Genomic DNA, 24,056 nt, shown 5'->3' on the forward strand with positions numbered 1-24,056 from the left:
CGTGTTACCGACAACGAGTCTGCAAGTAAAACGATCACGTTACAACGCAATAAAAACACGACGGGTCTACATCCTTCGCCCCCATTCCGAGTTAACGACAAATATGTTTTCAGAACCTTAATGAGCATGTTTTGCTGTCATCGTGTTTTGAGATGTATCTCGGTTGCGCAATTACGCCACAGCGGATGCAAGCGAACAGCAGCCGAATTGTGTCGTCACGAGCCAGTGACGTGTTGTTTGGCAGCACAGTGTGCAATATGCAGTGGATATTGTTGTTGTTGTTGTCTCATCGTTGCACACACACTGCTTTTGTTTTCCGGTTGATGAGAACTAACAGTGGCTGCAGCGGACGCTAGTTTGCGTGTCTCATTTTATTGCACTTTTAAATATCTCATTGTTATAACATTACTTACGTACATGCATTTCTAAGTACGGGCAGTCCATATTTATATATAAAAACACACGGAGAAAGCACTACATCTAACAGTTCAACATAGCTTTGACACCATCCCCCCCACCATAATCTGTAAATTGTAATAATCACAATCGTGTTATACAAGGGAATCCGTCCCTGCACACAACACACACAACATACACGCAGTATGCCGGGAGGTTACATAATGACTATTTAGATCTATAAAATGTTATAGCGTGGTTGAAACGCGTTTATCAAACACATACGCGTGTGTGTGTTCAGTGCAGCACAACAAAGCCAATTCTAAAATCAAAATCGTCACCAAGCAATAATAATATATATTCAAATCGCTACAAAAAAGGCTCACCACTTTAAATTGTGGCTCATGATTACATTTTATAATTGAAAAACTGCGAATTAGGTCACGGTATTAATAATAATTATGATCCGCATTTGGAAAACATCATACTATTAACAATAAAAAAAATAGCGACAGCAATTATAATAAAAAAAACTCAACATCTTCCACAATGGCATTAGTAATCATACATTGAGGAATAACAATATTACATTCGGCAAAAAAAATGAATAATAACATTGATACCAACTATAACACCCCCCCCCCTTCCCCCACGAGAAAGAGCAACAATAAATACGACGACAGCAACACTGACATTGATAATAAACATAATTACAAGAGTTTGTAATGCGATAAAACCCCGCAACCTCCGCCACTGTGGCCGTACGCGTGAATGGGACTCACGGCCGGAGTGCTCAGTGAAGAAGTACTTCGACTCGAAACAACACCGCGGCCACGATTAATCTCCTCCCCTAGATATGAAGTTTTCGTGACTGCAAGGATTCATATTCTTGGGTTTTTTCGGTAAAGTCACGGAGGTAAAAAAAAAAAATTAATAAAAGTAAAATAAAAATAACGGAAGCTTGTGTTGCCTCCGAAACGTCGTGATTTTTATTTTATTTTTATTTTACTTTTATTAATTTACATTTTTTACCTACGTGACTTTACCGAAAAAACCCAAGAATATAAATCTCCTCCCCGCCTTTACGCAAGACCGCTCGCTACTCCCCCTGCGAGGAGTGAGCCCGACACGTTTCGCGTCCGTGACACGCACGAAGCGCGGAACGAGTGCCAGCCACCGCTAATTTGATTGATGTCCTGAATTTGAAAACCCAGGTGAAAGCCCCTTTGGGATGAGGGCGCTTGATTTGCAGCTGTCCGCGACTTGTGCCTGGGCTGCCAAGAATTACAGAAGCCACCAACGTCACACAGGCCCCTTTAGCTCCTTTTACTTGAACGGGATTTCTCGTCCGTTATATAATCAGCCGAGTGTAAATTTAGTTTAAAAAAAATGCTTCTGCAATGGACATCTGGCTACTTACAGTTACGGTTCAATTGCCGTTTTTCCTCTTGGCACAAATAATACAATTTAAAATATTGCTTACAATTAATTATAACCAATATATTAAAAACGGGGCATCCATATTTCTCAGCTGTAAATGATAAGCATCTGTGTTTACACAAGAATGTTCATGGTAGCCAAACAGCCTAGGGGAAACGGAGGGATTTTTTTTAACGATGCTATATTAATTATTCCACTAAATTACAAAACTGTATTTGCCTCAGATTGAAACGCAAAAAGCGGCTTTCTTGTTTACTGGTGCTACGATTAAACCATCGAAACTTTAGAAGAGTAGCAATAATAGCTCCGATGTAGAGCAAACTACGAATCTGAGCCAAGATGCATGAAATGCATTCTCTTCCAGCGGCTCTATTTTTATTTATTTCCACCATTCAATCGGCTTGGCGAACGCACAAAGATGCCCCGCTATAGCGAGTGCCCGATGGAGGCCGATATGACCCTGCCGTCTGCTCTGCCTCGTACCTCAACCGCACGCTCCTACACGACTGCTTGACGTGCGCGCCACCGCAGTCAGGCAGGGAACCACCCACCACCAACCAACCACCATCCACCACCCATCACCAACCACCATCCACGACCGACCACCCACCCATCACCAACCACCATCCACCACCCACCCATGACCATTCACCACCCACCATCCACCCATCACCACCCACCATCCATCACCCACCCAGCACCATTCACCACCCACCACCCACCCATCACCCACCATCCTCCTCATGCACTCTCACCCGGGCCAGGCAAAGTTTAAATTCTGCAGATGAACGTGGACTGCGCGCCTGGGATTCTAACCCTCACCACCGCCGCCCACCACCGAGTACGATAAACGCCACGTGACCGATTCACAATCGTGAGGTGGCTCCGTGGTTCAAGGACGTGGTAATGCCATCATCGATGTAAGGAGGATTTAGCCCGCAGTGCTAGAATAGCAGACAACATATCCGGGCAGCAAAGCGCAATTAAACCAGGCGTTTCAGCCGTAGCAAGTTGATGATCACAGCGCGGTCGCGGACGACTGCATTCATATAAAAAAAAATCTGATAAATTTGGTCAAACGCAGCTCTTAGGATTTAAGTAGCAGACACAACGTTACTCATCTGCACGGCTGGAAGCAGCTCAGTCGTCTGGCACGGATAATTCAGTCAATAATAAAACCTATTGGATATGCTCATGATTCATACATTAGTTTTCCAAATAGAGCACAATTCACTCACTCACTGCCTACAATCTGTTGCGTGTGTTTGTACAGCAGAGGGGCCACAGGCGCTGAGCTAAGATGCCATGTACACATACGCAGTGGTTCACTGGCTCTGTTGCGCGTGTGCATGCTTCAATATTACTCAGGGTTCGTGTAAATAAGTCACGTGTGTCTTGCTCACCCGAGTGTCAATCTTCAAAGCAATCCTGAACCGCATGCGCGTTTCACTGATCACTTCCGAATGTTTGCAGTGAAGAACAATTTTGAAATTGGAGTTTATCAGCGCAGTGTAAAATAGTGTCGAGTATACCGACAAGTGTAAGCCACTGGAGAGACAGCTGCTGCCATCGGAGAGATTGTCCAGTCACTTGGTCTCTTCCCAGTGCATGACCGACAGTGACATCGTGAAAGGAATAAAGAGGTTGATCCACTTCCCATATTTAGCCTTTATCCAGGTTTAAGCTTGCTGAGACGAGACAAAATGTCTACCAAGGGAGTCCTGTTTTATATACTGTGTATATACACATACATTTACAGACATGTGAACATTGGTGTTTAATGCGGTATTCCAGTATTCGGTATCATATTTTACGTGTGTCAAGATATTACAACAAAATAAAATGCGAGCGCAACGCGCCTCTTGTTTCCGTTACAACCTGCATTGGCAAAACAGGCCACAGACTGTCGGCCCTAGGGCAATGTAAACATTAATTGGGCAGAACCCGGCGAGTGATTTTCATTCTAAAGCCACAATCGTTTTCTCCCCACCCCCCCTCGATGTCTGAACCAAGCATGTGGCACTTGCGTTGACCGGCCATGCCCGTGTCATTTTCCCAGAGTCCCTTGCAGTACATGAATCCTTTCGGCCAGTTTCAGCATCATGCGTTTAAAGGCAGTTTTATGTTGCGTGGTTAATGTGGGCAAGGGCACCCTGGTTGGAGATGGCTGGCGCTCGTGAAATTCAGAGGCAAAAGCTCCCAATATCCGCTGGCTGGCTGTGTTTTTATCTCCGAGAGCCGGGAACGGTATTTTGATATGAGATCCACTTAACTTCCCACTGCATCTTGCACAGGAGACACAACCGGTTGCCCTCCTGCCGCACGGAACAGAACATGAACTCGCCGTGCGTGGCTCTGACGGGGGAAATGAGCCACGAACCGCACAGCCAAGTAAACAAAACCTGCTGTGACCTCAAACAGGTTTAGGCGATGCGCGCCAAATTGAAAGATAGTTAGGGGTACATGCGAGCAGAGTATCCTGGCCTGACACGCTTGTCTATGAGAACGCCAAATGAGGTCCCTCTATCATCCTCTGTATGTAGCTGCTTTCTAAACCTCCCCCGTGGCACCTCTACGAGTCTTCACTCTCATTCTCATCAATAATATTTTCTCCCCGAACCATTTCATCTCAAGCCTCAATCATCTCAGCGCGTAAAACTTAACCCGGCATGAAAACGTCTCGGCGAAACACCGCAACGAGAGGCACACGCGCTTCGAATCCGCCCCAGTGCAGAAAGCCCATGGCACATGTTCTATAAAAAAAAGAAAGATATAATTTCCGAGCAAGTATGTTACTGCTGCCTATTTTACTGTGGGGACGTAAACAGCATCGCGGGCGTTGCGGCGGAGGAAGAGGGGCAGCCCACTCTAAATGTAAAGTGGAATGTGCCAGCTGTTGCTGGCCCCTGACGGATGTGTTCCATTACGCGTGCAGGAGAGGATCCGTGCTCGGAAACTCCCTCGGCTGCAGGTGCTTTCCGTGCACCGGCCGAGATGTCGCCAAAGTGGACGCTCAAGGCGCATTAGTGGCTGCTCGGAGGAGAACCCCCCCCCCAGCCAGCCACCCAGCCACCCCTCCGCCGGCCCCCCATCAAGAATTCATGATGCAGGCTCCCGTCCGAGCAAAGCCACGCGCGCATCCCGTGGAATTAAAAATACAATACTGCTTTAAAATAGAATAGCCTCGCCATGTTTGCTGGCGATTACGAGCGCAGTGATGTCGATGATGGCGGCGATGGCCCAAACAGTGAGCTATCTAGCACTTCCATAATAGAGTTGTTTTGTTGGGTTAGATCGCGTATACATATATAAATGTGTCGTTAAAACCCGCCACCACCCGACACGGCCAACTAGTAAGGGTTGTCACGTAAACAGAACGTGGCCAATTCGTCACTAGTACAGCACTAGTGTGTAGTGTAGTGTATCGTGTAGTGTATAGTAGTATATTGTATAGTGTAGTGGATAGTAGTGTAGTCTATAGTGTATAGTAGCGTAGTGTATAGTGTAGTGTATAGTGCAGTGTACTAGTACAGCACACCGGTGTGTTGGAGAGCCAAGCCACAACATTTACAAACTGAGTACGACGTTTCACCAGTAATTACAACGAGCATCATCAGGTGGCAGCCAGATTTGTGGAGAGGTCCACCTGTTTCGTTCCTTATATAGAGGCGTAGATGTGTTGTGTGCTGTACTAGTGACGAATTGATATGTTCTGTTTACTAGTTGGCTGTATCGGGTGGTGGCGGGTTTTTAACGACACTTTTATATACAGTATTTACACGATCTAACTCAAAAACATCTTGTGGATGATATTGGTCGCGAAAGCCTACGTGTTAAATCTAGCACTTGATGATAAGCAATACAAATGGATGCGGACTGGACGCCCTCGACAAGGCAGCTCGGTTACACTGCAGGACTGAAGGTCTCAATCACAGGACGTAGTCAGCTCTTCTGAGACGCCGGAGTACAATCACAGGCTCCCATCAACATTCAAGCAGCCTCTCGACCATAGCGAGTCTGACAGTCTCAGTGCGGCCACCGACGACTTCGCATACAAAGCCAATTTCGGTGTTAAAAAAAGAAATTGGAACAAAACATCCCTCGAAGGTAAATACAGGTGTATTCATAGCTGCAAAGCTCATCCCACCTGCCACCGACGATAAACACCGCAGCAGAGCAACGTGTAACACGAGCACAAGAAACGTGCAGACGGCCCAGGGCAAACTACAGTGGTGGAGTCACGCCCGTTCTGCTCCAAGACTTAGGGCTGTCCGGACCGGGTGGACAGCCAGCAGAACACACGCGCAACCTGCGGGAGCCTGAAGGAAGGGCCTCTCTCTCTGCCGACACACGGAACGCTGCGCGCGGTGTGTGCCCACGCATCCTATGCGTGCCCACACCAGCAGCCGTGAGTGCGCGCGGTGTGAAACCCACTCCTGCCGGCTCCACGGCAATTTGCGACATCAGCCCCAGCGTCTTCAAGGAATTGCCGTTTCTTTTGGGGTTTCTAAATCGGATGTTCTGTTCGTTGCTCCGCTACTTTAAAGTATCTGCTCATGTTAGCTCTCCGCCACTGATTAAATCCCAGTCGTGCTATCGGGGTCATGGCTCGAGATGACGATCTGTCTTTTCTGAACCCCTTCAATCAGTGGAGGCTCGTGCGGCGCCGATCATCCCAGAGAGCTAACGGCTAAGCCAAGCTAAGCGATGGTAATTTTGTACACTTGTTTGGAGAGCGGGTTAAAGTCATTAATTCATTGCACTTGGGAGAGAGCCCATTAAGTATTATCATCTTGAGCCGTAATTTATCCAAGTCATCACAATCCGTCACGGTCTTGCAATGCAACTATCCATCTTGAGCATCTGCATGAGCTGATCTGATCAGTACGTTTTCACAGCGGTCGCCATCTCGGGCATCTTCCTACCTTTGGCTGCCACTCCATCATCAGTCTCAACCCATAATAGAGGTTTGTTGGGTTAGATAGCGTAAATATAAATGTGTTGTTAAACCCGCCATCACCCGAAACAGCCAATTAGTAAGGTTTGTCACGTAAACGGAACATGGCAATTTGTTTGCTAGTACATCACTAACCTGTGTGTTGGAGAGTAAACTCACAGCATTTACAATCTGAGTACGACCTCTCAATCCATCGGACCATCAATCCTTCTCACAATGCATCCCGCCCAAGACTACTTTTTTGTCTTAACAGTCAATATGATTCCTCCAGTTAAGTTGAACCCAGGATTTCAGCATTGCTGGCTCATTGCTCCGACACGGCCATTATGAGCCGCGTGAACCACTCAGCCGATGGCACTTTTCAATTTTTTTTCTAACGAGCGCTCCGTGATATTTTTTATTGCCGTTTATGCTGGAAAACAATAAAAGGAAATGAAAAAATCCCAAATCAGAGCCACAAATAATTGCAGCCATACATTTCCACGCCGTTAACGATGCGAGACCCTTCTCAATCCGGGTATTCTGGTGATACGGTCTTTACACTTTTACATTGGGCTAATTTTCAGGGCTCCTAATTGTTCACAATGACGAATAAACAAAACGGATTGAACATAATCATTGCATTAGGAGCCAGGCCGCCCACCACCGACGGCACAGGGAGTCGGGGGGATAGGCGACATTGCCGTGAGTGCGTGCAGGGGGCGACGGTAACATTTGCAGATAAATGACTTGAAAATCTTCCGCGAGACAGAGCCAGCAGCGTTTGCCTGCGCGTGCCTGTGCGGCTGCTCGAACCGTGGAAGTGACTAAACATCCCGCGACTCTTTCACGGGGTTCACCTCGACAATCGGCCACGGAACGCCGCGCAACTTTACGCTGCCCACTGTGCTGAAGGGGCCGAGGCACACGGTCACCCGTACCGCGACTGCGAGTCGATGATGTGCCCTCAAAGGACAACGGAAAAATAACACGACGGTGTTTCAGAGGACTTGGGATTGAAATGCGATGAACTCGGAGCGGAGCGGAGCGGGGGCGGGAGGTGTGAAAGGGATCACGGTGGAAGTTTCTAGGATGGTGGAAGGAGGACACGCTTGTTGCAGAGACACCGACGATGGTGTCTCTGCAACAAGTCTCACGTGGCTGGAACAAACTAAATTAGAATTTGGTCTCCCTCTGTCGCCTGGTGGGTGCTTGAGCATTGCACCAGAAGAAAATTAAAACCCCGTTTCTGTGTGGTCGATATGTAATTGATAGAACATTTCCTAAGTGCTCATCAATGAGAAACGTTTTCAAATGTTTAATTACAGAATACATTCTAAATTTCATTAATAATGTGATGGTTGTGCCATGTGCATAATGGAGCTTTGTGGCTAATGGAAGGCAAATGTTTTTTTAATCGTAGTAAATTGTTAACTTGTGACAGTGTTAAATTATCAAAATGTTTTTTTTAACATTTTAATGATACTTTTGAATTTTTTCAATTTTTACGAGTTCCATAAAAGATGTTCATATCTTCTTATTGTCAGTTGTTACATTTTTACCAGACACTAAAACATATGTCTATCGTACTATTCAAACAAGTAGGCCAGTGTGTTCCTGTGTCACGGCAAATACGAAAATATAATATAACGGACCTTTGCACAGTCTCCTAGACCATAGCTTACAGAATAAATTTAATATCAGATGGGGCTGTCACCTGGTTGTGAATGAAGGCTATTGATTGACAGATCGATCGAGGTAATGAATGACTTCTTAGCTTAGCACTAATGCGTCATGAAACAAGCATTTGAAATGACAAGCGACAGGCAAACAGAAAACCCCATTACGATGCAGAAATCGCTAGAACCCTAATCCCAGACCTAAACCGTTCTTGTGCTAACACTTTACTCATGCCACCCTCCCTCCCTCCCACACAGAATCCCTCTGCCACACCAACCCACCTCTCCTTTTCGACACCACCCACCGCTGCGCACTGCCCCCCCGAACGTACAAATGTGGTCAAGTGGCGGCGACGGTGGCGAGGAACGCCCCCCCCCCGTCTATTTCTGGATGTCGCACTGGAGCAGGAGCACGATGGACGGGTCGCTGCGTGCCGCCTCCTTGAACTCCTCCAGGGAGATGAGGCAGTCGTTGTTCTTGTCCATCTTGCTGAAGATCTTGTCGACGCGCTGCTCGGGCGTGAGGCCATCCTCGTTCATCTTCATCATGATCACCGTGCCCACCATCTTGTAGATTGCCTGCAGAACAACAACGCGTGGACGACGCGACGGAGTTCACCTTTGTCTCGTTCTTACATTGGTGGGTTGGTGAATGTAAATAGGTTATAGAAGGCCTACAAAGCGTACATTTGGGACTATTGTAGTCAAATCTTCACTTACAATAAATAATAATTACAGACATTTTGATTCGCTATAATGCACCACGCTGGTCAGTGTGGATTGTTAAAGGGGGGCCCAAGCACTAGTTCATATATCACCACTGATGTATGTGTGTTGAACTTCTTTCGTCCCGTACATAGCCAACTGTGCTAATCGGAGGTGCAGCGGAAGGACAGCAAACTAAACACAAAAAGCAGTTCTAAAGGAATTAGTTTTGAGATCTAGATTTAAAGTGTTTAAAAGTGGCTGAGAATCAAACTTAGATCACCAGGTTCCTAGTGTAGTATAGTCACCACCCAGATATTTTAAATTTGGCCCCATTAAATTATGGCCTGGACAATCAATGGTATTGCTTACCAGATAGGATCAACCTTATGGTAGATTCAGCCTAAGTATTATACATATGCAGCTATAGTTATTCAATTTGTGTTGCTTCAGATATCTTGCACAACAAATAACAAGTGGGGTAGAACAGTAGTACAAGAGTTAATGCCCCACACTATGAACCTGGTGACCTGAGTTTGATTCTTGGCCGTGGCGAACGCGGGTGGAGAGTGACAACCAAGCCCATCCTGGGCCACCCCCTTCACCAACGCGTATTGATTGACGTGATGACGCATGTTTAAACAAACCCCAAGAATGACATGGCATGGGAAGGCCTTTACCTAATTGTTGATTGACGCAGGGTTTATATGATTATTATAATGTTCAGATAACAAGCAAAGCTAAAGTTAGGAATTTATTCTCTCAATGAGAGCAAAAGAAAATGTCAGAATACATACGCAAAAATGTATACAGTGCTATGAAATTATAGGACCAAAATAAGTTGTTTTACTCACTGCTTTGGGTCTGCCTCAGTTACTGGAAAACTGGGCATTGCCCAATTAACGATTCTGGATTTGAGCCACCAACACTCTCTGCCCAACTTAGGTGTCAGCTTCAATCCGATGGGAAATGATTTAAGTCTAGTGCGTGACGGCCCAACTGCAGGACCACCTTATGAAACAAATGATAATTTTGCCGGTGGCACAATCCAAACTACCTCGCTGACAAAACACTGATCGGTCTTTTGGGTGGCAGGCTTTTTCCGAAAGACTTTGAGAGGCAATGCCACATTTAATGCTCATGGGTGCTTAGCATGTCATGAATGCCAACAGTGTTAGAAGGGAGATGGGACAAACAATGTGCTGTTGATAGTTCTGAAAGTAGGAGCAAGAGAAATTTAATAACGATTTCGTTTATAAGAAAACCTTCACCGAGTCTCAAGACTGCATTGGGGTGTTTGACCAATTCCATAATTTTATCTTTGGCATATGTTAGCAAACCGGAGTACATGGAGAAAACGCAGGCACATTAAGGTATAATATTCAAAGCCCTACACAGATCGACTCAAGAATTCCCTGACATACTGCTGTTTGCTGAATACCATTTAAACATGGATCTACAGCTGATGGCAAATGTCTCAAATAAAGAGTAACCATTCCTTGTAGGGAGATACTGATTGTTCTTTAATTAAATTGGCAAAGATTCTTGAGGTGAGATTCATTAAGACTTGCTTGTGCCTTATCTCGTACCCTTGATGTATAACTGTGCCACAAAGCATCTGGAGATCTTGAGCGAACGCTATTTCAAACCGAATTTAATTGTATCGAAAGGTTAGACAATTTTGGAAACAGGTCACGTCCTTGCCTAGTGCACTCATGTGCTGTCTGTGTGTACACACATTATATATTGTATTCACTCTGCGTTGCTGCATATCGACGCGCATTTCTCCTCTGGGTAGGGATTCGTCAAATCAGACACGCGTCGGAGCAATTCCAAGCGCTAATATGAGGAGCGCCGTTGCCTCCGTGAGAGACAACGAGGCGTTGCGAGCCTGGCGAATGAAGCTGTCAGCGGAAGTACAACTGCCAAGGTCTCATGGAGCCAAGGCTCGTGGCAAATCAGCCATACTGCACCACGCGGTCAGTGCGAGTTGGTGAAGGGAGCACATTTTGTGTCGCCGAGTACGTGACTGGTATGGGTGCTCCTATCCGGTACAGCTACTCAGGTCTACGTTTTCTCATGAAGAGAGTGCCCCAAGAAGACGGAGCCGCGTGTGATTGCAGGGCGACTTGGAAGGATGTCACATTGGGTAGGCGTAGCGATCAGGGTGTCTGTCACTCAGCCAGTTTGCTCAGAGGCAGTGCTGGGATTCCTGCTGCCTCTGCTCGGTAATTCCTATACGAGGTAATTACCAAAGTTATTTGCGAATGACCACAGAGAAATATTTGAAAATACCTTGTTGACAAATATTTACAATGTGTGATGTTGTCATCACTACCAGTCAACAATCATGAGTGTTTGATGTTCTCAGTCCATTTGCCAGACTGCACACGCAAGTACCGTCATAAAATGTTGGTTTTCACTTTATTGAGCAAACTCCTACTCTGAGCAATACAATGTTCAAGTTGATTGCCATGCGATGAACGCTCTTTACAGGGCATAATGAAACGTTGTCTCCTGTCGGTAAGAAATCCATTAAAGTGACTCCAACATATGCACGTAGTGCTATATTCCATGGGCTTTTCCAATCATTCGTGATTTGAAGCTTTCGTGACTGCAGGAATCTATACTCTTTGGTTCTTTCGCTAAAGTCACGTGGATAGAAAAAAATAATAAAAGAAAACACAAAGTTTCGGGCGCAAGACGGCCGCTTGTGTTGCGACCAAAACGTTGTGTTTTATTTTATTATTTTTTCTATCTACGTGACTTTTCCAATCGTATCCATACCATTGTAATGTCTCTTAGTTACACACTAAAGCTTTGCTGAGTCTTACATTATCTTCCAGAAGGTGCTACGGTGAGATTTAGTGGCTAATTCCCATTGGAAACCGGAGTCCCGGGGGGGGGGGGGGTGGAATCAATAATTTGAGAAGGTAACACTCAAACCTCTGCACAGATGTATGAATACATTTCTTTACCACCATTTGGCCAAACCCCTGCCCAAGCCAACAACACCTGGTATTCCCTTATTTTCATCCAAGTACTAACCAGGCTCACCTCACCTTAGCTTAGCTTCCGAGATCTGACAAGATCTGGGGCATTCAGAGTGATGTAGCCGGAGCCAAGATGTGATGTACTGCCAACTGTGAGAGTTTCACATGAAAGAGTTTTGTCCTGTGTCCTGATACCAACACAATTTACAGTCCTCTATCAATCCACTGCCGGATGAAGGCCTCCTCACACCGTGTTGGTCACTGGGGTTATTTGACCATACTTCACCACACTGATTAGTTTGAGTTGGTGAAGGCGGGGAGCATAGTTGTTGGGACATAACACAGTGCAACAGCGGATTTTTGCTGTACTACCTAGCAGAGCAGTCAACAGCTTCTCGATGCAGGTCCAACCCTGCTTAGCTTTCGTGTTCTCATGAGGTTTTGGCGCATTCCAGGTAGGGTTTTTCTCCCCACAGGCACTCAGAGTGAATTTGCAACATAACCGTGGATGGAATTAATCAGAGCGCGATGGCAAGTGGTGGGCGAGTGCGGGGGGGGGGGGGGGCGAGAGCGGCACCTCGATGATCTCCAGCATCTCGACGCGTGAGATGTATCCGTCCCCGTCCAGGTCGTACATGTTGAAGGCCCAGTTGAGCTTCTGCTCGAAGTTGCCGCGGGACGTGACGCTCAGCGCGCAGATGAACTCCCGGAAGTCGATGGTGCCATCGCTGTTCTTGTCAAAGGTCCGGAAGGCGTGCTGAGCGAACTTGGACGCGTCGCCGTACGGGAAGAACTGATGGGGGTTTGGTTTTTTTCATTCAGGGAGAAGAGAAAGAGATCGAGGAAGACACGAGGCAGACGGAGAGAGAGAGGCAGAGAGGAGACAGACAGACAGAGAGATAGAGAGATGAGAGAGAGAGAAACGGAGAGACAGATACAAATATAGAATTGAGATAGGACGAGGGAACAGTTTTTATTTATTTAGATGACATCTTACAAACTTTAATGGCAGTATATAGCAGCACAGAAAGTCGGTAACTGACCAACTGGTTTCATTTTGACGGCTCACTTATCAAGAGTTATAATCGCATCTGGTCGGATGCCTCTTTTGCATGAGGGTCTTCCTCTCCAATCTTCTTCTCTTACTAATTATGCCATGTAAACTGTTGAGTGATGCTGCTGCCTCCCAGCACTTATTATAAATTGGCAATAGAAGTTATTGAGTGTTCCTGTTTAATAATGGAACGGCTGCTTCTGAATGCCATTGCATCCGGGAACAAGTGCCCTTGCTGCACGGCGCAGATGCCCATAGCAGTAGAAGCCACAGCTGAGTTCGGAGTGCAGGAGGCTACACACACACGCACACAGCTGGAAAAAAGCCCACACATACAAAAAAATGTCCACGCAGAGCCCTTTTCTCAATCCACTTTCCGGATGAGTAACGGTTCGTCGGAGCAATTCGACTGTGATTCACCACGTTGGTCAGTGCCCGCTGGTAAAGGCAGCTTAGGGGCACAGTACAGGGTAACAACAATATTGCTGCACTGCCCCGTGCTGATTATATAGCCCTACAGCAGCCGCCTAGAGAAAATGGTTTATGCATTATGCCCAGCCTGGCACTATCCGCGCTCGAGTCTTCTTAGCTTCTGAGATCTGATGAGGTCGGGAATTCTCGGCGATTTCAAATGCGAACGCAATCAACGGGGAAAACAACAGTAATATAATGAGGGCGTTATAGGTCTGATGATGTGGCCATGATGAGGCTATCGAGGCTGTGGATAATGCCTTAATGCCAAACTACTGCTGCTTCATGAAATGAAAAAAACCTTCTTCCCAGAAGCAGAATGTGGCTCAAGAACCGGGAATATTCCATGTGCGACAAGAGATTTGCACTTGCGGATGCAATCGCAGTCTGCTTGTGCACTGATGCCCTGAGGCATAACTGAGAGTCGCATATAAACCTGTCAAAATAGTAATAAAAACAAATGCTGCGTGGCACGGGTCTGTGCAAGGTATGAGGCTTAACGCCCACGCTCAAAAGATTTCTCTCCTTTTCAATTACCGGCGAGTCATTACCGCATTACATGGCGTATTGACAAGACCGCACCGCAAAACACATCTTCATTTCTTCGTCCTTTCTTGCAGAGGGCAGCCTAATTGAGCTGCTTACAACTCATTTCCAAGCAAGGGCCCCATTGTCCCTCTCAATTCTGGGCAAATATATCAACGATTGCCCATTTTATAATACCACTTAAAACACCAGGCACAGGAGAACCTCTTCGTGCTAATAACCCACTTAATATTTGTAAATGCTCTAACTCCTTAGCACGAATATTAAACTTACTTAAACGGGCTTGTAATTTCTGCACTATCTTGACCCCAATTCATTTCCACTTCTCGCATGTCCGACCATGTTAAACCTTCTTAAAACATATCTATAAATTATATTGTCTCTGACAACACTGCAGGATTTCTTAATAGGAACTTGATAACTGCAACTTTCTCTGCTATAAAATCCTAATTTCTTAGATATGCAAATTTAAGTTGTTATAAAACTGTACGGCTGACTGGCTTCTGGGCAAAAAAAAACTAAACAAAAACAGAACCTCGTGCCTGCATGACTTCATATTCCCAAATAGATCAACTACAAGTTATCCCTCAAATAATATACACCAAGATTACAATAAAGTAATTGTTACATCGCATGACACTGGGAAAATCCACAATGTAATGACAAAAGACAAAGACACAGATCCCCCGTATAGCTATAACAGACTGTTTGGGCAAGTGCTGTGAGCGAGCACCTATGAAGGCCAGAGGGGCTGGGTGGCCAGCACCACACCTGGTCGCCTTTGTCTCCCCAGTGACGATGTTTACACACCACACCAGTTACTCATTTGAGGCTGAGTCGACCTAGGGGAGGAGCAGGACCGGTTCAAATAATCGTCACTGGTGTTGGCCGTGAGTGGGAATCGAACTCGGCCGCTGGGTTCATAGCGCAGCGTGCTACCGCTCCCCACAATGCAATGGGCACCCTAGATGTGATGCACACGTTATAATAGACTGTTCTAACCACAAAGGCTACGTACATTTAAATATGCATGTGGTGGAGAACTTTAAAATAACGTATAATCTCATTTGAAATTATTTTCCATTGCCTTCAGATCCACATGTTTTCACCTGCCGTTTTAATAGAACTTATTTTGCCAGATCGTTAGAGTTGTGGCAATAAACTTGTCTGAATTGGATTACATCATTCAAGTTTGTCCCTCTGTTATTCCTGGGGTTTATCTCGCCTGGTATGCAGGAGGTCGTGGGTTCGATCCCAACCCGGTCTCTCTCCCCATGGTCGCTTGGATTTTTCTCTGGGTCCTCTGTTTTTTCCCCCCACGCGTTTCAAAACAACGTGCGTTTAGAGGATTTGGCTGCTACAAATTTCCACGCGATAAGCCACTTCATTGAGCTATCATTTGTGGCCTAGTCGCTTATGAAAAAGAGCCGTATAGCTCAGTGGGCCTTACTTGGTAAAATAAAAAAAAATTGTTACCTAGGATTTGTTCCGAGGATGTGGGTGGGTGGGGTGGGCTGTACATTGGGCCACGCAAATGAAGTCTCAAGTCGCTATCCGCTCTAGCACCTCAGTGGCTGGAGGATGCCGTTGTAGTGAGCTCAAGAGGTCTATGCATAAATGGGTGCCACGTCCTTTTTTGGGGAAATCTTGCAGCCTTCTCAGTTTATAGCCGAGGTGTTCCATTGAGGCGAGACGGAAGAGGGCATTGCACCAGTGGGGTGTCGTGGGGAGCGCTCCTCGTGCAGTTTCCATGCATTAAGGATGGCTTTGTGGGCTTTGAACACGTTAAATCTTGTTCATGTTTTTATTCCTCTAGGTTTTTTTTCTTCTTTCTATAAAATATGCTTTGGAGTTCTCTGACGTGAGACACCGCTAGAGAGATTATATAAGAACACAATCATAATAATGTCGTGTTCCTTGTGACTGCTATTTGAGAGATTAAACTGGACAACAATCCGGCAGGTACCGTCCTTTCTAGCGTTGTTTACTAACTTGTTGGTGCTTTGAAGGAGGGCCGTTGCACAAAACGTCGCCTACTTTTGTTTTCCCTTTTAAGGTCACGGCGTTATTGACGAATGTGTCGAGTTTATTTGTATAACACCTATTCGGTGCTCATTGCATTTCCTGCTCAGTGCCTAGAAATGATTTTTGCATTTCACTGCTGCGCAATAAACAAAATCATTGTAACAGTAAAGTATTGCATTACATGTGACAGGGCAGTTGGCTTTACCAGCAGTCAGCAGACCTAGTCCCGAAGACATCCATCACCGACTTGAGCAAAGAAAATTAAACAAAGCTGCAAGGGACTACGTTGTCCGTGGTGCACAAGCGCAAGCAAATAAAAAAACCTTGCCACATTTATCATAAACACTGCAGCATTGCAGGAAATGAAAAAAAAAACCGCACAATAGGCTGACTTTTTATAGTCGTTGTTGTTGAGGACGGGCCTGTAGGCTCACCAAAAAAATAATAATACCAAGGGCCAAGCAACAAACAGCGATATTAAAGTCGTGATAGATAAGAGTTAATACTTTCTTGAATTGAACAAGGGTTTATTTGTTGGAACTTTGGAAAGAGAGACCATGGGAGGAGGGAATTGGAAAGTCAAGCAGTGCGAGTATAACGAATGGAGTTAATTTAACGATGGGCCTTTAATCCGTATCCATCGACGTTGTCAGCGTTCCCACGATAAAGTCTCGTACGTTCATTCAAGAATGTTACGTTTACTTCAAATCAGTGTATATGTACATTCTGTTTTCGACGTTTCTGAGGGTTTTCTTACTACTCAATGTATATGAATGAATAACTGCCCATGTCAACAATTTTAAGAAAAATTCCTCATTGAACCACAGTGTAACGTTCGATCTCCAACTATAAAACCAGTCACTCTTTCTGCCCTCTCGCTCTGCTCCTCGGAAGAAGCACCACCGCTCCAAACATCGGACTATTATCATCATCATCAGCCATAAACAATCTGCTGTTGGATGAAGGCCTCCCCAAACTGTTGCCATCTCTCACCATCCTGTGACACAACAATGTACCCAGCACCTGCCAAGAGCTCATTTCATTATTCCATCTCCCCCGGTAGACGTCCTCTCAAAGCGTGCTCCATCCTTTGGCTACCACTCTGCCCTTGGATTTGCCCATTGACCATCGTCCCTCCTGGCGACGCCCACATAACTTTCATTAACAATTATAATTATTTTTCGATTTAAAGCATTCGTGACTGCAGGGATTCATCTTCTTGGTTCTTTCGGTAAAGTCACGTATAAGGGAAATAATAAAATAATGAAATATAATTATTTTATTTTATTATGTTTTATTTTTATTATTTTATTATTTCCCTTCTACGTAACTTTACCGAAAGAACCAAGAAGATGAATTATAATTATGTCTTTAACCTGCATATGTTTTCTGATCCGTGCGTTTCTCTTTCTGTCTCTCAGTACAAGCAGACAATTATATTCTTGGTTCTTTCGGTAAAGTCACGTAAGAAAATGTTCTTGCTGTGGTTTTCACATCTGATGATGATTGCTTGTGTTGCAATCGAAACGTCGTGAGAATTTAATTGTTTTGTTTTTATTATTTTATAATTTCCCTTCTACGTGACTTTACCGAAAGAACCAAGAATATGAATCCCATCTTAATTTTGGAGCTTTCGTGACTGCAGGAATTATTCTTTGTTTCTTTCGGTTAAGTCACGTCTAAAGATAAAATAATAAATTAAAATAATAGCATATTACGACGTTTCGATTGCAATTTCGATTTCGATGATTGCTTGTGTTGCAATCGAAACGTCGTAATATGCTATTATTTTAATTTATTATTTTATCTTTAGACGTGACTTAACTGAAAGAAATAAAGAATAATATGAATCCCTGCAGTCACGAAAGCTTTAAGCGAAATTCAGACAATTATAATCAGTGTTATCGGCAAATACAGAGTGCTTAAAAAAATGTTAACACTTAAATGTGACTATCGTTTTTAATGGAAAAAGAACGGATAATACACTATAACATGATAACAAATGTATGTTAATTGCTTCAAAAAGTAAAAAAAGTCTCCACTTATTCACCATCAATGTCAAGACGTGCCTGGAATCTTCTCCAGGTGGCCTCCAGAGCCCGGAGGCACATTTCTCGTGGCATTGTTGCAAATTCTCAGAATTGTTAAACAATTTCTGAAGCCCCCTGTACAGCGATATTTGAGAATTCAAATCTGACCACTGCTTGAATAAATATTACATTTCTCTTTAACAATCATGCCTAATCCATTAAATCTTATTTTTTTAAGAAAAACTGCTTTTCATGCATTCCTTTAATACTTCTCTGGACATTTTTTTTCTCGAAGCTACTTACCAACACCCGAGAGAGGTACCTATATTTATCGACCTGCTTATTGATCTGTTGAGAAGGGTTTGTGGCACACTATCTTCTTCCATTACCAATCTAGGCGATTAGGACCGGTTGTGCACCCCGCAGCTATTTCCTGCATCGTCCGGAGTGTCGTAAAACCCATTTGCGGCCCCCACTTTTTGTAGGTTTCCTCTGCCAAAAGCGGAGACTTAAATCCTGGCACTTTAAGCCAGGATGCATCGCTTCAGAAATAGCCGCGAGGTATTGGCATGGATTTAGTTGTGTCTTGGGGTGTGGCGAGGCAGGGGCGGTCCTGCCCACCGCTGCCTGTCTCAAAGCTTCATTTTCTCACATGCGGTGTTCATCCATCGGACGGTAAATGAACGTGGATGTAGGCTTTTTACAAATGTGGACCAAAATTATGGAATGTTAGTAGGTTATGTTGCGCACATGATGATGTCAGCATGATAAATGCAAACAGCATGAAAGAGAAGCGTCAATCCGTCGACTGAAATCTATTCCGGCGCTCGCGATAACGCGCATTGAATTGCGCGTTCGAGCGTCGATTGTACTCAATTGATATGCATTGTATGTAGTTGCGTCATGTGAACCATGCAGCCACTTGAGGTGCTACATTCACTGCAATAGAAGTACAAGCCACCGATCCTTGAGTCCAATCGTGACCTCGGAATCGTGAAAATGTATCAAAGTGCCAGGAAGACGAAATGGAAAATGCATAATACACTTACAAAACTGCACTTGTTACTGTGCACCACACACTCATCTCTCAATAAGCGAGCACGATTTGTGCAAATCACTGGCAGCCTAACCGAGCGCATCGCATCTATCAAGGAAATCCAAGATGTGCAGAAGTTGCAGTGCAGCTAAATTTCGGCATTGTTTTTGTTAAAAAATGATTCCACTTTACTCATAGGAATAAATTGCAGTTTTTATTTGTATTTATAGGCATTCATTAACAGTGTTTAAATATAACTATTTTACGCTACGATAATTTTCCTAACGAGAATTTTCACCTCCACGATGTGTAATTGCCTCCTCGGCGGTGCCAACTGCCACCCCGCTATCAGCTTTCCCTTCTTGTCCCTCGGTCCCACGGTGTTATAATCTTTCGCAGTTAGTTATTTGGGTGTTAATCAATGTGTAATGTTAAGTTATTTTTACACGCAATGCCAACATATCAAACGAGTTTATCGTTTTACCAAAACAAACCCACAACGCATGGGGTAAGAGGTTTCACGTTTCTATACAGCAGGACGGTCTCAGTCTGGCCGTCACAAGCAGTTTGACATATTGGGCCTTCGGGCATAGACTCAACAACTGTGTAGTCAGTGCGATGAAAAAAATGATTGCAACAATTTTTTTTACAATTGTATTTAATTTGGTTGATCCAGTCTTCAGGCACTGCCATATAATTTATTTGAAATTTAAAATGTTTTTTAAAATTGTATTTAACTGACAAAATGATGCATCCATTCACTTTAAGTAAAATATCACAGCTGGAAAATGAAAAATATATTGGATCACATTTGAAAGAAAAACCCCCACAAGAAATTAATGTAAAATCGTTCTTACAAGTGTAACATAAGAATAGATTTCACAGTCGGAGCAATGCAATACAAGTTCTACTGAAATAATGAGAAAGGGTGGCCGTGTATGTGTAAATTCAAAATGTAATCTTCTTGGTTCTTTCGGTAACGTCACGTAGAATGGAAATAATAAAATAATAAAACATAATAAAATAATTCTCACGACGTTTCGGCCACAACGCAAGCAGCCGTCCTCAGGTGAAGAACAGGTCTTAGAGTCGCGACCTGTTCTTCACCTGTGGACGGCTGCTTGCGTTGTGGCCGAAACGTCGTGAGAATTATTTTATTATGTTTTATTTTTATTATTTTATTACTTCCCTTCTACGTGACTTTATCGAAAGAACCAAGAAGATGAATCCCTGCGGTCACGAAAGCTTTAAATCGAAACAAAATGTAATTTTACGTGTGAATTTGTGGATAACTTCCACCTCTCCCGAGATGTCTCGCCGGTGTGGGAAAGTCGGCCAATTGCCTTCTAGAAGGTCTCTCTTGAGCTCCCTCTCGTTTGTGAATGAAAGCTAAAAAAAATTGTGTTTGGGCTATGACCCCAGCAAGCGATCACCAACTCATTTAAGCCTTTAACGTTAAGCTTTTAACATAACATCCCGTTTAATTCCCGAAATGAAATGTATTTGGCTGCAGTCAGGATTGACCTTTAACTTAATTCGGGCAGAATCCGTGGTGATCGTGCGTACTCGCGCTCATATGCATCAAGCAAAATCGATGCTTACGCTCAAGAGACCCAATATCCATGCAATAAATTGTACCTGTAAGAATCAACTAATTTTATGAATCATTCGAAATACTCACAAATTATGCAGTGCATAAAACAGTACAAACTAGATATGATAATGAACGAAAAAATAAAGATGGTAAAAATGCAAAAACAAAAACCTTAAGTGACTCTGTCTCATGGACATTTTAACTTTATTGCGGTACTATGGTACCCCGGGGTCCCATAGGGTTACCATAGTACCCCGGCTCTCGCATCATGTCCATGATGCAGTCGTTTTTAGTCTGTTGATGGTCGGCGATGCAGCAAACGACTCACCCCGGGGTCCCATAGGGTTACCATAGTACCCCGGCTCTCGCATCATGTCCATGATGCAGTCGTTTTTAGTCTGTTGATGGTCGGCGATGCAGCAAACGACTCATCTGGACGAGCTGTACACGATGTACTATCCAAATTTAAATTTTCCATGACAAATTTTTTTATGCTGATGTTTGGCGTTTCGACATGGCGGAGTGGCACTGATTTCGGATTGATTGGTACCCCAGTCGCGGAGTGAAGTACACCCCTGGAGAAAATAGTGTCCCAGAAATAAAATATTTAATTGCCTCGGCCCATTTAGTATTATTGGGTACCCCGGGTTACCGCCATGAGGATCACGTGTCGAACCACTGGGGAAGTGAAAAAGTTACATTCCTATTGACATTAAGCCCGGCATCTGGCAATCGCATCATAATTCCAGAACACATTCATTCACCCACATCTTACTGTGCTTATGGAAAACTGAACTTAATGAAAAGCAACAAAACGGCATGCCTAAATGAGTTTTTCTAATCAGCGTTATATTACCAGTGGTAGCAGATGGTTCACGTAAACGTTGACAAAATAAATAGCGCAGAAGGTGCAAAGTGCACGGAGAAAGCGTGGAGAGATGCACGCTGAGAATTGCAACTGAGAAACGGAAAGAGGAATACACGGATTGGGGATCAAATGCAAATCCGAGACATTGCATTGACTGTTAGGAAAAGTAACCGAGCATGGGCCAAGACACGTCAGAAGGAGGGATGATGGGCAGTAGCCGAGACTAACAATAAAGTGGCAGCTAAGGAGGGAACACACTTAAGGGCACGTCCCAGTTTGGAGTTGTATTGACGAGATCAGCTTATGCGCAAGAATTGTCACATCACAAGACTGTGATGACTTGGGGACAACTTGATTGTATGGATGCACGTTGAACTTCTTTCGCACTGTAAGCAGCCAACCGCGCTAATCAGAGGTACGGGGGTAGGACAACAAACTAAACACAAAAAGCAGTTCTCAAGAAACGAGTTTTCAATCTAGATGTAAAAATGAATAGCTCCAGTGGCTTCCTAATATCAGAAGGAAGAGCGTTCCAGATGGCCGCTTAAGCGCTAATTGAGCAGTGAACAGATCATGGCTGGTGACGATGACAAATGTGCTGCATTTTTCTGAGCACAGACATTCATTTGTAGCATAATAAGCTCATGATTTCAATCGCTCCCCTGCACCCTCCACAAAGAAACGTCTCTCATCTATATGTTACAGAATGAGTGCAAAAATAATGAAAAAAAAAACGAAATGAAAAACAGGAATAAACAAACATATTGCACCAGCAATTTGAGCAGCAAGATAACGGAGAGGAAAAAAAAGAGTCAGGAAGCCCCAAAAACATGCTGCGATGATATCTCTCTCTCTCTCTCTCACACTAATGGATGGATGTGATAAAAAAAACACAACCGGGCATTTAAAATGTGCTTAGACATATCTGCTGAAGTGGCATAACCGTGGATGAGAAGAAACAATCCATAGTGAGGGCGATCAACGTAATTGTGTCTCGGGAATAAAAAAAAAATCTATCGCAGGGAAATGGCCTGTCATGCGCAGCCGGCCACAGACCCCGGGTACAAAGCAAAACATGGATTTTTATTGACGTTTTACTGATCCGTGCAAACGAGCGGAATTTTATGTCACCACAGCAGAGCGCCACATTGAGCCCAGAGACCTGAGCGCCGTTGTGGGCAAATCCCACGCTCAGCGTTCTGCACATCTCTGAAGTAAAACGTCCAGACAGTTATCTGATTTTAATTCTGAAAGGGTAAGAATTGCCAAAGGTGACGATTGGTGAAATCGCATGTTTGGAAAGAGATTGCGAGTGAAAATAGTTTATCCGATCTAACACCTTGACGTAGAGCTGTTGAAACTCCTCCAGGTTCAGCTTGCCGCTGGGGCAGTCCTTGAGGAAGCCCTTGTACCACTGCTTCAGCTCAGCCTCGTTGAATTCTGTGCTCTTCAGTAAGTCCTCCAGCACCTCTGGAGCCAGCTTGCTGTTTTGCTTGCCCATCGCGAGAGGTCAAAGCTGTGGGGTAAAAGAAGAGGACAGAGTCATTGAGGTCATTGCTCACCAAGGCTCCACAACATCTTTCACTGGCTCAACAGCAAATCGACATTGCTTTTGGCGTGCAGCATTATGGGAAAATCTGGCAATGCCTTCAGAGTATTTTTTGTTTGTTACAACTGGTGAAAATTGGTTAGGAGAGAAACGTGATGTTTGAATTATAATACTGAAAAAAGTAGACATTCAACTTGAATGGATAATAAGAACACAACATATACCAGGTTAAAAAGAGCTTAAAATGTAAATAACATTATTAATTGTCGTTTATATATGCAGGCTGTAAATTAAAAAAATATTATAGTCAACCCTCGATTATCTGGGGCAATGGGGGAAGGGGCAGCCCAGATAAAAAAAAAAATGAATCGGGCATAACAAATGTGAATTAGGTTACACAACGCAATGTGTTGTTTACCAACATAGAATGGCTATTAAGATGAAGAAGATATTTTTATTGTTTCTTGAAGACGTTGGTTTTTTGGTCACGTGAGTCACCGACCCACAGTGAGTGAGGAGCAGTGGCTATTCAAACCAACGGGTGAGTAAAAGCTAAATATTTCCTTTATATTTGTTTCATTACCATGGTTAATCCGCGACGCAGATAATCCACACACTCCGAGTTCTAGGATGCGGCAAAACAATGTCGATGCATGAGAAACACATTTTCTAGACAATTGAACATTATTGTTAATTGTAGTGGCAAGCATTTATAATGTGTCTGTAAAACAAAG

The 24,056-nt window shown here is 44.2% G+C and overlaps 1 protein-coding gene across 1 annotated transcript in view; it reads right to left on the bottom strand.

Annotated features, from left to right (window-relative positions):
- Window positions 1-352: 352 nt before the first annotated feature.
- The window catches only part of LOC133349241 (visinin-like protein 1), a 51,444-nt gene continuing 27,740 nt past the window's right edge, over window positions 353-24,056 (bottom strand). Inside the window, exons 3-5 of the mRNA XM_061562568.1 lie at window positions 23,113-23,289; window positions 12,727-12,942; window positions 353-9,030 (exon numbers count right to left, since the gene is read on the bottom strand). Coding sequence (XP_061418552.1) covers window positions 8,833-9,030; window positions 12,727-12,942; window positions 23,113-23,274 — 576 coding nt within the window. The 5' untranslated portion in view covers window positions 23,275-23,289 and the 3' untranslated portion in view covers window positions 353-8,832. The remainder of the gene's footprint in view (window positions 9,031-12,726; window positions 12,943-23,112; window positions 23,290-24,056) is intronic.

Source organism: Lethenteron reissneri, chromosome 29, assembly GCF_015708825.2.
Source record: "Lethenteron reissneri isolate LAM-NWPU_2019-01 chromosome 29, ASM1570882v1, whole genome shotgun sequence".
Lineage (NCBI taxonomy): Eukaryota > Metazoa > Chordata > Hyperoartia > Petromyzontiformes > Petromyzontidae > Lethenteron > Lethenteron reissneri.